The sequence below is a fragment of the Lytechinus variegatus genome, chromosome 18 (genome assembly GCF_018143015.1).
Source record: "Lytechinus variegatus isolate NC3 chromosome 18, Lvar_3.0, whole genome shotgun sequence".
NCBI lineage: Eukaryota > Metazoa > Echinodermata > Echinoidea > Temnopleuroida > Toxopneustidae > Lytechinus > Lytechinus variegatus.
The window spans coordinates 16146341-16158530 of record NC_054757.1 but is presented as its reverse complement, the minus strand read 5'-3'; the positions used below and the strand labels follow the sequence as shown (position 1 = coordinate 16158530).

The following is a 12190-nucleotide window of genomic DNA, read 5'->3' as shown; positions in this document are numbered from 1 at the left end:
TGCCATTTTCAAAAGAATGAGGAAGAATTGATGCCAAGGGACTGTAATGAAAATATGCGGAGCTTTGATCTTTAAGATATGTGACCAGTCACCCCAAATCCAACCATAGGTCACCAGGGAAGGTTCTCTGTTAATAGCCGAAATATAAATTTGGTTTTGAAATAGCAAAAATTAGAAAATTAGCTTATCTGAAAGAATAATTCTTCTTCATACTGTTAAACTTTGAAGTTTATAAAATAAGTGCATAAATACAGCAACTAAATTCTAAAATCTCTATTGTCAATATTCAATATTTGTGATATTACCCAAATCATATGATTGTGTTGTATATTATGTATAAAATGCATTTTGTGTTTGTTTTTATGATTTGTGGAGAAATTTCAAATATTTCTTTGAAAAAAGGGTGATTGTTTGTACATGTAAACATTCACTCATTTCATTCTTTGACTGCTTGTGATTGTATTTTGATAGTATTTATTTTTTACTTATATTTTTTATCGTCAAAATTTCATTTTGTTTTAGAATGTAAATTTAATCTTTGAACTATAGGATTAAATAAGCACTGAACTGAACAATTCTTTTCTTTTCCTTTCAGCAATGGATGCAGGTTTCCAATCCATATTGGTATCACAGGGTATGTTGCTACGACAGGGGAGGTAGGTCGACTTTTCTTTCAGTTCTCAATGAATGTTATTTAATTCACTTTTTGAGTGAAAGTAAAAGGCCTAGTTTTTTTGTAGGGTTAGTAGGAAGAGAGAGTTGAGAGGTGGAAGAAAGAGTAAGGGAAGGAGGTGGAGGAGAGGGAGAAGGAGAAGAAGAAGAAGAAGAAGAAGAATAAGAAGAAGAAAAAGAAGAGGAAGAAGAAGGAGAAGAAGAAGAAAAAGAAGAGGAAAAAGAAGAAGGGGAAGAAGAAGAAGGAGAAGAAGAAGAAGAAGGAGAAGAAGAAGAAGAAGAAGAAGAAGGAGGAGAAGGAGAAGAAGAAGAAGAAAAAAGGAGGAGGAGAAGGGAGAGGGAAAAGAAAACAAAGGAGAAGAATGAATTTTAATGATTTCTTTCCACCAGGTACTCCTACACCTGGGTTGAGAGAAGCCAAAATAGAATCCTGCCTTGTGAGACATATGAGTACCATGCTAAGATTTAAATTTGAACCCCGCAATATCCACGGCTGACGACTTACCCGCTAAACCACGGCATCGTGAGATACCCATACCTCGTAATATATCGCCCATTATTGACCTTTTTATGGCTCCCATTGAAATCATCTCCAGTTCACCTCCCCCTTTCTCAGTTGCAGCAAATTTAATGAAAAACAAACATACGAGTAATTAAGCATCCATTTAGTAGATGCCTTCTATGGGAATTCTTTAATTGTACTTCTTGGAAGCTTGTGCCTTTGCAGCCCTCTGGTTGATGTATGGGTAGATTGTTGACTAATGAATATACATGTGTGTTAGAACCTGACATCTTACCTCCAATAATAACAGGGATTGTCAGTTTGGAGAGCACAAAGGTCGTCTCATTTAGTAATATGAATGTTTATGACCTGAATTACAAGATTTGTATTGAGCTTGGTAAAGCACATCCTAAAGTTTAAAATGATATGTAGCTTGTCAAAATTGATCAACAATGACCCACACAAACAAGCACTTTATTCAATGTAGAAGGAATTCAACGAGAGATTCATTAAACTAGAACTGCAATTGTATCAGAACGATGCACATGCAGTGACGCTTGTAATTTCTTAGGTTTTGCAATCAACAAGCAATAATCAATATACCAATACTTGAAAATATGTAATGCGAATGCATAGAAACACCAAAGTTATGGCAAGTTTATCTGTGTGAGTGTGTGTGTGTGTGTATTTGAGTTTTGTCAGACGTGTATCAATCAGATATGATTATTTACGTCTGGGACCGACCTTTAACGTCACCATCCGAAAGATGTGACCAGGGCTCGAACCTCTGCATCAATTTGTAACTTCCCCACAGCTTGGATTACAGGCGCACGCCACAACGCCCAGTTTTAAACATTAGAGGGCGCTATTTATATAAGAGAGATTTCGCTCAGAAATGGAAATTTTTCAAATAAGCAATGAATAGAAATAAGCTTCATAAAATAAGGAGAAAACAAGGTTTGAACTTTGGACTCATCCAAGCATGGGATGTGCACTCTGTTCAATCTCAGTTCAACTTCCCAAGAGTCCATAAAAATGGCGTAAAAACACTCTATATCTTGTCTTTCATTTGACTTCACAACTTCAAATATTTGACAGTATAGATAAAAAGAAGAAGAATTAAGATGAGCTGATTTTAAATTTTTGCCTTGAAAAGACCAAATTACTATTTTTGTTATCTAGAATCTTCCCTGGTGACTTATCGTTGGTTTTGAGGTGGCTTGTCACATGTTGTATTCTCTTATGATGATTAAAAGTGTCTTTATTTTCTTTTTCTTGCAGACCCTCAACATTTCAGATGCATATAAGGATCCACGGTTTGACCCTAAGGTAAAAATCCTTGTGATATCTTTCTCATACGAAAATTATCACATTACAGTACAAGACCATACTCTGAAGTCTAGTTTAACTTTGACCGTGGTCTAACTCTGCTAAAACTATGGGATGCCAAAAATATCAAGGGCTTGTTTACATCATTGCTTCTTATGTTTATTTTGCCTTTTCTTCATGCTTTATTGATTCAGAAAGCAATTGTAGTTATCATTTCGTGACAGTTATGAATGTTTTGAATGTCAAATGAGCTGATAAATTGAACCTATTCTGTTTAGAGATTTTTGTTGCAGTTGGCCATTCATAGTTAAACCACAACTATGGAAGGGGTTTTAATTTAAATAAAAATTCTGAATAAAGACCGTATTCAGGGGCGGATCCAGCTTTCGCCAATAGGGGGGGCCGAAAACTATTTTGATCAACATTTTTTTGATTGGCCGCTACTATCTGGCCTTTTTTTTTGTTGTTGGTTTTTCAGGGGGTAGTCCTAACTAAAGACTGAAGTTTTAAGTATGTGTTAGTATTTATTGCTATAAACAACAATATAAGGTATCTCATGTGGTCTTAATATATAATGCGAGCGCGAAGCGCGAGCTAAAAATCTTTGATATTTTATGTCCTTAGAACTGAAGATTCAGAGCATTTTTTATAATCATGAACAAAGATAAGTATCCGACTAAACAATGCGAGCGCGAAGCGCGAGCCGAAATTTTATCATATAGTAGCGTGAAAAGTGACTCAATTAGGACTGTTTTTAGTGATTAATGAAGAGGATACAAGTATCACCAATTAAATAATAGGAGTGCGAAGCGCGAGTTCAAAATTTCTGATATTTTGACCTGAAAAAAATGAACAGTCTAAGCGCGTTTTTATTTAAATAAACAAGCTGTGTGTCTCAAACAATTTAATGCGAGCACGAAGCATGAGCTTAATTTTTTGATATACTGACATGATAAAGGAGCATTTTGACAAATTTTGGTAAGAATTTCCAAAGAGCATAGGTTTCTCACAAATCAAACAATGCGAGCGCGCAGCGCGAGCTGAACATTTTGATACACATTAACAATTTGTGTAAATCAAACAAAATAATGAAAGGTTGTGCGAGCTAAAAAAATGTGTGCAAATTGATATCAGAACTGGATATATTGTATATATATTGGTTATATATTAGTGTCATTTAACCCTCTTGAATGGGATTCATTACACAGGCAATGCGAGCGCGAAGCGCGAGCGAAAATTTTTATATAAAGTATATTTTCCAATTCTTCCCGTCACCTATTTTTGGGTATCCTTCGGGGTCGGGCCGGTCGTTACGAGGCTGTAAATTACCCATCATGGGTAAAATACCTCTTTCTTACCTTTCTTTCTGTTTTTCGTAGTTTCTATCAAGGTAAAGAGTACACTTTTTTCTGCAGGTTGTCAAAAAATAGGGGGGGCCGGGGCCGGCTCGGCCCCCTCCTGGATCCGCGCCTGATATTTGAGCAGTTCATGATACATGCCTGGTAGTTGGGCCTTTATTCATGGTAATCCTTAGAGATAGCCTGCCAAAAGGGTACTCAACACCATGCATTGTAATCACCATGCTTTTTCTTTCAAAGTTATTATTAATTTTCTATATGGTTTCAATATAATGTTCATAATTTTGTAGTGTCTTATATGCCTTTTGTATCTCATGAAAAGGTACAATATAAATGAAATGTAAATTATTCATAATTTATTAATTCACTCATTCATTTATTTATTGGAATATACATGCACGTATAGATATTGACCGGCAGCACATGATGAAGGGGTCCATTTACAAATTCATGAATTACAGTATTGTATCAAAACCTAAGTCAGAGCTCCACATTAACCCTTTTTTCTACTGGTTCAACATGTTCATGTCGGACCAGTAGATACCAAGTCAAATTTCCACTTTTTTACTGGTCAGAACCTAAAATTCACTGGTCCCCAAAATAAAGGAAACCAGAACTGAATACTTTAGTTTATTTTGCTGTCTTTTCTTGCTTTTATTGTCCCCCCCCAAAAAAAAAGAGTACATACAGTATGCACACACACACACAGCATAATTCATTAGAGGCATTAATATAATTTACAAAAGAGGAGAAAATATCATTTGTGTCAGATATATTTTTCTCTGGTCGTGTTGAGCCAGTAAATTTGGCTATTTCTGAAAAGTTACTGGCCTGACAGCAATTTTTACCGGTCTGGGACCGTCAGGCCAGTGCCAGTGTCACACGCTGCCTAATTCTACTTGCAAGATACATCTCATTACACGGGAGGTAATAGGAAAAGAGCGATAGCATGGGTGGGGTGGGGGGAGAGAAACAGAGTTATTTTTAAAAAAATCTTAATTTTTCAATTATGAATCACTGCCTTTTCTTATTCCTAGGTCGACTCTGAGACGGGGTTCCGCACCCACGAAATGCTCTGTATGCCCATCAAGAACGCCAATGGGGCCATTCAAGGGGTCAGTCTACTGGTCAATAAAATAGACGGGTCAGCCTTCAACAAGAATGATGAGGACATGTTTGAGGTAAAAGAGGCATAGTAAAATGGAAAGTGGGATATGAAATCAGGGTTCCCACTGTCCTGGAAAAGCCTGGAAAAATTTGTGCCTGTGGAAAGTCAGGGAATTTTGAAAATTTGTGAAAAGTCAGGGAAAAGCCATGGAATTGCATTTACCTCTTGGCTATGGTAGCTTTTCAGTTTGTCATATCTCGCAACTCTCATACTCTGTGATCATTCTATCATAATACCATTGTTATGTTATAATTGGTGTTCATGATTTCCATTTTTCCCAGTTTTGTGACATCCCAAAGTCTACATAACTCCCCGGAGGTCACGGGAGGTCATGGAAATCAGCAATTTAGTCATAGAAAATTCATGGAATTCTGTTTTCAAATTTCTGTGGGAACCTTGTGAAATTTAGAATAGTATAACTTCAGAGTTTGCTAATGAAATAAAACATATTGAGGGAAGCATTCAAAAACAGAGAAAAATATTGTGAGCATAGATATAGCATGAAAATACCCAAGTTAAAGTATTTATATGGAAAGGTATATAATGTATTGGTATTTAAAACGTGCTAAACAAAAAAAACTCAATGAAACACGCCAAACAAAATGGGGATAATGAGAATATTTTTTTTACCGTGGGAGAATATTCAGCCAGGTTGTTAGAGGAAAGGATCATTAGATATTGATTAGTTATCATTTTCCAACATGGGCTCAGATTTTTAGTATTACATGTAATTTCCTTTGTTATTACAGCATGAAACACATAGGCCTGTATTCTGAAGTCAGGTATAACTTAGACCCATTAATTATGGGGAGCCAAATTCTAAAAAAAAAATCTGCCTATATTGTTTATTTTGTATATTTACTTTTTTTTCCCCTTTGCTTTCATAATGAAGAAAATATTTCATTTATCATTCTGAGACAGTTATAAATTATTTGAGTGTCATAAGAGTTAATAAATTGGACATCTACTGATATAGATTTGTGAACCAATTGGCTCTCCATAGTTAAACTACAACTTGAAACAAGGGTTTAATTTAGACTTGAGTTCAGAATACGGGCCACAGTTTCCCATCATTCCCATCTCTCTCTTTCTCCCTCTCTGTGTCCACTTATCTGTTATCTGTACAGTGCTAAGAGACATTTTTCCAATTTATTGAGCGCTTTATAAAAGCGGAATATTATTACTATAATCATAATTGTTATTTTATCATGCAGGCATTTGCAATATTCTGTGGAATGGGTATACACAATACCAAGATGTATGAGAAGGTGTGTCGAGCTGTTGCTAAGCAACGGGTAGCACTAGAGGTAAGAAGAGATCTACACAATCCATCTTAAGGCCATAGGTATTCGTAAAATGATTTCTAACATTACACAGTAAGATATTCCAAGTCTCAATATTAGCATCAAATTCTACTACGTTTTATTCCAAAATTGAGTCGCAGACCAATCGTAAGGTGTGCGGTCGCCTTTATGTATTTATTCATAAAAACATGAATATAAACAATATTTCTTTGATTCACCAACAGGAGCATATCATGAAGCCTCTTTGCAGTAATCGTCACTGACATTTTTGCTCTCTGCCAGTCAGATGCAAGGATTTGAGTAGCTTATAACATTTGTGGTTGAAATTCACTGCCAAAATGTGTTGTGAAATGCTCTACTGTTATATTTTCCAAGAAGTTTCTCACTATGTAATCTAAATTTATCTAGACATATTTCATTTTGGAATATGTGGGGTTTTTTTTCTTCTTTTTACTGCATCTTTTCTTCAAAAGATTTTCTATAGCACTCATGGTTTGCCGAGTATCTCACTTTTATGTTATTTGGGGAATTTTTGGACTCAACAAGCACAGCAATTTCCCCATCCTAATAAAAAGTATACACAAAGTTTATGTAAATGCAGTGGAATCATAAAAGTATGATTTTTTTGCTATACAAAATCAATCAACTAAGGTTATTTACACAAAGTATATGTTTACACTGTCATACATGTAACCATACAGAAATAATGACATCTGACAAAGCAATACAAATCACAATGGGTCATACCACTATGGAGACATTTGAACAGTTTTGTAAGAGCAGCTTATAAAAACTTCCTGAAATTCTTTCACCAATCTGATTTCATTTTGTTCTTACTCCAACCTTAACTGATTGTCAATCATTCATCCCCTGCTTTTCTATGACCAATCAATTTATTTATACATCATCTTTGACTGTCATCCCTCCTTGTCAATCACCCGGGGCCCTGTCTTTCAAAGAGTTATGATTGATCTAATCAATCGCAACTATGGAAAGCCAGCAAAGTCAACATATAAAATGCATGTTTGTTCAAAAAAAATGTTTAGACATGAATGTATATCCATAAATTCACTTATTTCTCGACAATTTGGTGTGTTCTCCTTTGCTTACAAAGGACATTTTGCAAATTTCCTGTAGAAAAATTTATGACACTGATGGATTTCCATAGAGTTACAATTGATTGGATCAATCGTAACTCTCTCTAAGACAGGGCCCTGATATGATGTATACTCATGCATCATTGTCTTGGCAATTCAGTGAGCTCCTCTTTGTTAGCAAATGAAATTTCTGTTAGGAAAATTTATGACATTGATGGATTTTTTTTACTCTTTGTAAGACAGGGGGCCGTTTCATAAAGCTGTTCGGAATTTAAGAGTGACACTTCAAGAATGGCTGGTGATCCTTTCTTACGCGTAAGCCATCGCCAGTGAACATTTTGATGTATACCATTTACCGGTCATTCTTAAAGTCGCTCTTAACTTAGAGTGACTTTAACAACGACGGGTGATCCTTTCTTACACGTTAAGCCATCACCAGTGAACATTATGATGTATACCATTTACCAGTTGTTCTTAAAGTCGCTCTTAACTTAGAGTGACTTTAACAACGACGGGTGATCCTTTCTTACACGTTAAGCCATCGCCAATGAACATTATGATGTATACCATTTACCAGTTGTTCTTAAAGTCGCTCTTAACTTAGAGTGACTTTAACAACGACGGGTGATCCTTTCTTACGCGATAAGCCATCGCCAATGAACATTATGATGTATACCATTTACCAGTTGTTCTTAAAGTCACTCTTAACTTAGAGTGACTTCAACAACGATGGGTGATCCTTTCTTACACGATAAGCCATCACCAGTGAACATTATGATGTATACCATTTACCAGTTGTTCTTAAAGTCACTCTTAACTTGCAAACAGCTTTATGAAACACCCACCAGAACCATATTCATTTTCCTCTGTCTATTATATTCTCATCAGTCCATGGAAGTAATCCATTATATCATCAGACTAATCTGGTGGTATGCGTGTCGATCCTCCTTCACGTCTGCCCGTCTGTCAGCACACCAATCAAGTGGGATGTGTGCAAATTATCTCATTCATAACATACTTTTCAGGGGATGTATCTGTAAAATATTTTGGAAAAACTCTGCAAAAAAAGAGATGTTATAATTTCAAACATCGGTTAATCAGCCAATCTGTTTGCGTATTATCTTGTTGAAAACATATATTTTTAGAGGATGAATCTGCAACATATTTTGTAAAATATTATTTCAAACATTATTAATTTCAAGGGGTATGTTTGCAAGTTATCTCATTCATAATGAGAATTTTCATTGGTTAAAATCTGTAACATTGTTTGGAACTTATATAAAAAGGTCTGGTTGCCTTGAACATTACATAATCTATCTATGAAGCAATTATTTTGAATAAACAATCATCAAATACAATGAAATCCTCTTGTTAGATATGATGTCCATGTATTTATTGCATTCAAAATGTCATGCATTCGGTAATAAAGATTTCTATACATTCACATTAAAGATGACTCTTTTCGTTTCAAAACCTTTATACTTCTTGAGAGTAATTCACAAAGATTAATGGATGATTAAATGTCACTCTTGAATTCCCAGTTCTCATGGATAATAATACATCACTGCATTGGTCTAATGATGCAATGGGATGCTCTGTGCTGCATATTAATCATTTTGATCACACACACTAAGTTTCATTGGCCATCAGAAAAAAAGCATGACATTTAGTCAGACTGGATTTTTGGAACCCTTCCCCCCCCAAAAAAAAAAAACTTCAAACAATCTATTTGAATAAAAGTATGACAAAAATACAGGAATTAGAAAAATGAGAGGTGTCATGGCTTAGTGGATTAGTCTCTGGACTTTGCAACACTTGGTCCGATGTTCAAATCCCACAGCAGCACTCCCATCCTTTAGCAAGGCATTTATCTACATTTGCCACTCTCCATCCAGGTGTTGTAAATGGGTACCCGGAAGGAATTCCTTATATGCTCAAACACCTGATCAGGTGGGTGTTTAATAAAGCTGTTCATAATTTCAGAGCGACTTTAAGAACGACTGGTGATTCTTTCTTGTGGAAAAGGTATATTAATTGACGATGGTTAAGCGCGCAAGAAATTTTCACCAGTCGTTCTTAAAGTCGCTCTTAACTTACGAACAGCTTCATGAAACATCAACCAGGGTAGCCATGCTAAAGCCAGGGTAATAGTATACAACACTTTTAAACATAATGCACTATGTAATGAAAGTTTCCAGTGCCCTTTAATTGAAAAGTTTTCCGTGTTCATGTCAACTTCCCATATCGTGCTCATCTAAGCCAGTCTGTCAATCAATCCATCATTTTCTACTTAGTGCATTCTTTGGTCTGGCTCATAGACTAATCATTCATAATTCTGTCTGGTTTAATCAAATGCTTGTAGGCGTCAAATGTAATTACCAGCATTGTTAAATTACCCCACCTACTTTAATTGGCACGCAATAATGTGAAACAGACAAGCCGTGAAATGCGTGCACCCACTCAAACCAAAATTAGAAGTGATTAGAATAGAACAAACACATTTCAACTTAAATTTCACTTAGTTTATTAAACCCATAGATGTACATTGCCTCTTTTAAAATATACTTTTGGAGTTCCTTTCTATCCTCAATGTTACAGAGTAAAAATGCTGTTTAAAATCTTTATACAACGCTGTTTAGTATACGAACCTTACACGTAGAGTAGTTGTTTAAACAATTTAAACAAGTGTTTAAAATCTTAAACCACAAAGGTGAAATTCTAATATTCTCAATTTAAGTATGGTTGTTTAAACTCTTACACATCTACTGTAAGGTTCATCTAGTAAACAACATTGTATAAATTTTAAACAGCAATTTTATTGTGTAGCAAAAGATATGGAATATGATTCGAGAGAGAAAAATACACTGGAATAAATCATACCATTGTCAGTGCCCCCCCCCCCCAAAAAAAAGAAGATAATTCAATATAAAAATAAATAAGTAAATTGGATGAATGAATGAATGAATCAATCAATCAATCAATCAATCCTCAAATAAAAAAACACAAGAGAAAAGATCACCACAGGGAGCTTATTTTACATATGTTAACTAGCATGGCTATGGACCTTCTTTACATGTTGTAAGAAAAGTTTTTTTTCTCCATCCCGAAGCATACAACTAGTCAGCAAGCACACAAGCAAACAACTCAATATCTTCCCCCAATTAGGAATCCAATGAAATAGATGAATAGCATTTATCAAACTTCCAAGTAGAGTCACTTGCAATAGAATAGATAACCAAATCAAATTAGGAAAACCAGGCACCTCATCTCTCATCAGACGGAGCTTAAAGTCTGGTATTGTTTACAGATTTTAAAGTTTTGTTGGAGCTTATGTTGTCTAGTTTGAGAGATAGAGGAATAATAACGTAGATGTTTTCCCTTTGCATGTCATAATTATACATAGACTTTTGACTTCACTTTTCAGGATGGGATTAAGATAAAGAAGGAATTAGAATTGTTTTTAGACCAAAAAGACATCTGAATCTCTTGGAATCTCTTCATCATTTTTTTTTATTTATGTTAAGAGCATTATTGTTTCCCTCTTGAAATATATAATTACTAGATATTTTAGAGAGTGAATTATTTGAGTCTGATCATTGCTGACAAATCTTGATCTACATGTATGAAAGATAAATTTTCTAAAGGACTTGGATACTAGTAAACTGGTTTTAACCCTGCAGCCTTTTACAGCACAAAAGCATTTCAAAGAATGAATTCGCCCGAGTTGAGTGCCTCACATTGTGGATCAATTTCTTGGAAATTACACAATGGCTGAGATTTGAACCCAAGACCTTCTGTTTCAAAGTCAGTACACTAATCCACTGGTCCACAATGCTCCGTATGATATGTTGTTCCTACCCGTCTCCATCGTATATTGAGCACCTTGAAGGAAGGCAGGTCCAATTTCTTTCCCAAAATCTTTAACCCGTTCCACGCGTACCTCACACCAATGCACACTCGGTGCTGCGCAAACTTCACATTTCTCATTAAAAGACAGCTAGTGTTTCCCCTCCCTAAAAATAATTCAACCCAGAGAGGTTCATGGCCCAGCACACAAAGCGTTAATAGGACTCCACTGCTGTTCAAACCCACAACCTTCCTTGGTGGCTCTCGACCACGTAACCTCTGCACAGTAAGAATGCTGTGTCAAATTTCATACGATGCTGTTTACTATATGAATCCTGCAGTAGTTGTTTAAAAATTTAAACACCCATGCTTGATTTATTGAGAATCATTTATCACAATCAAACATTGTTGTTCAAGATTTTACATACTTGCTGTTTAGACAATTACTGTAAGCTTCATGTACCAAATAGCATTTTGAAATATATTAAACAGTGTTTTAATGAGTAGAATAACACTGCTATTGATTTTTAATTAGAGTGATATGATAGTAAGACAGTGATCCATTCAAATTACAATTCAGATATTTTTATAATTCCTCTCCTTTCTATTTTTACTCAGACGTTATCATACCATGCCACGGCCCCTTCTGAAGAAGCACAGAGAATAAAGGTACGTGTGTGGAACCTTGGTCGTGAAATTTGGTGTGAGATCGAGGAGAAAAATGAGTAAGAGAGAATGATGAAAGTTTGAAAGAAATTGGACAAGGAATAAGAAAACTATGGCCGTTTTAAATTGAGATCCTTATTAAGACTGTTAATTTCAGATTGGCAACTGAGTATACTACATGTAATTATGACAAGTGGTAGGGAAAGCTTTCCCATACGTAATGTACGTAATTATCAGGGATTTGTGGT

The 12190-nt window shown here is 35.3% G+C and overlaps 1 protein-coding gene across 2 annotated transcripts in view; it reads left to right on the top strand.

The window, feature by feature from the left end:
* The window catches only part of LOC121431588 (dual 3',5'-cyclic-AMP and -GMP phosphodiesterase 11-like), a 72924-nt gene that overhangs the window by 51915 nt on the left and 8819 nt on the right, over window positions 1-12190 (top strand). For both annotated transcript variants that reach the window (XM_041629136.1, XM_041629135.1), the window contains 5 exons: window positions 596-656; window positions 2456-2503; window positions 4899-5042; window positions 6244-6336; window positions 11895-11945. In XM_041629136.1, the coding sequence (XP_041485070.1) occupies window positions 596-656; window positions 2456-2503; window positions 4899-5042; window positions 6244-6336; window positions 11895-11945 (397 nt within the window). The remainder of the gene's footprint in view (window positions 1-595; window positions 657-2455; window positions 2504-4898; window positions 5043-6243; window positions 6337-11894; window positions 11946-12190) is intronic.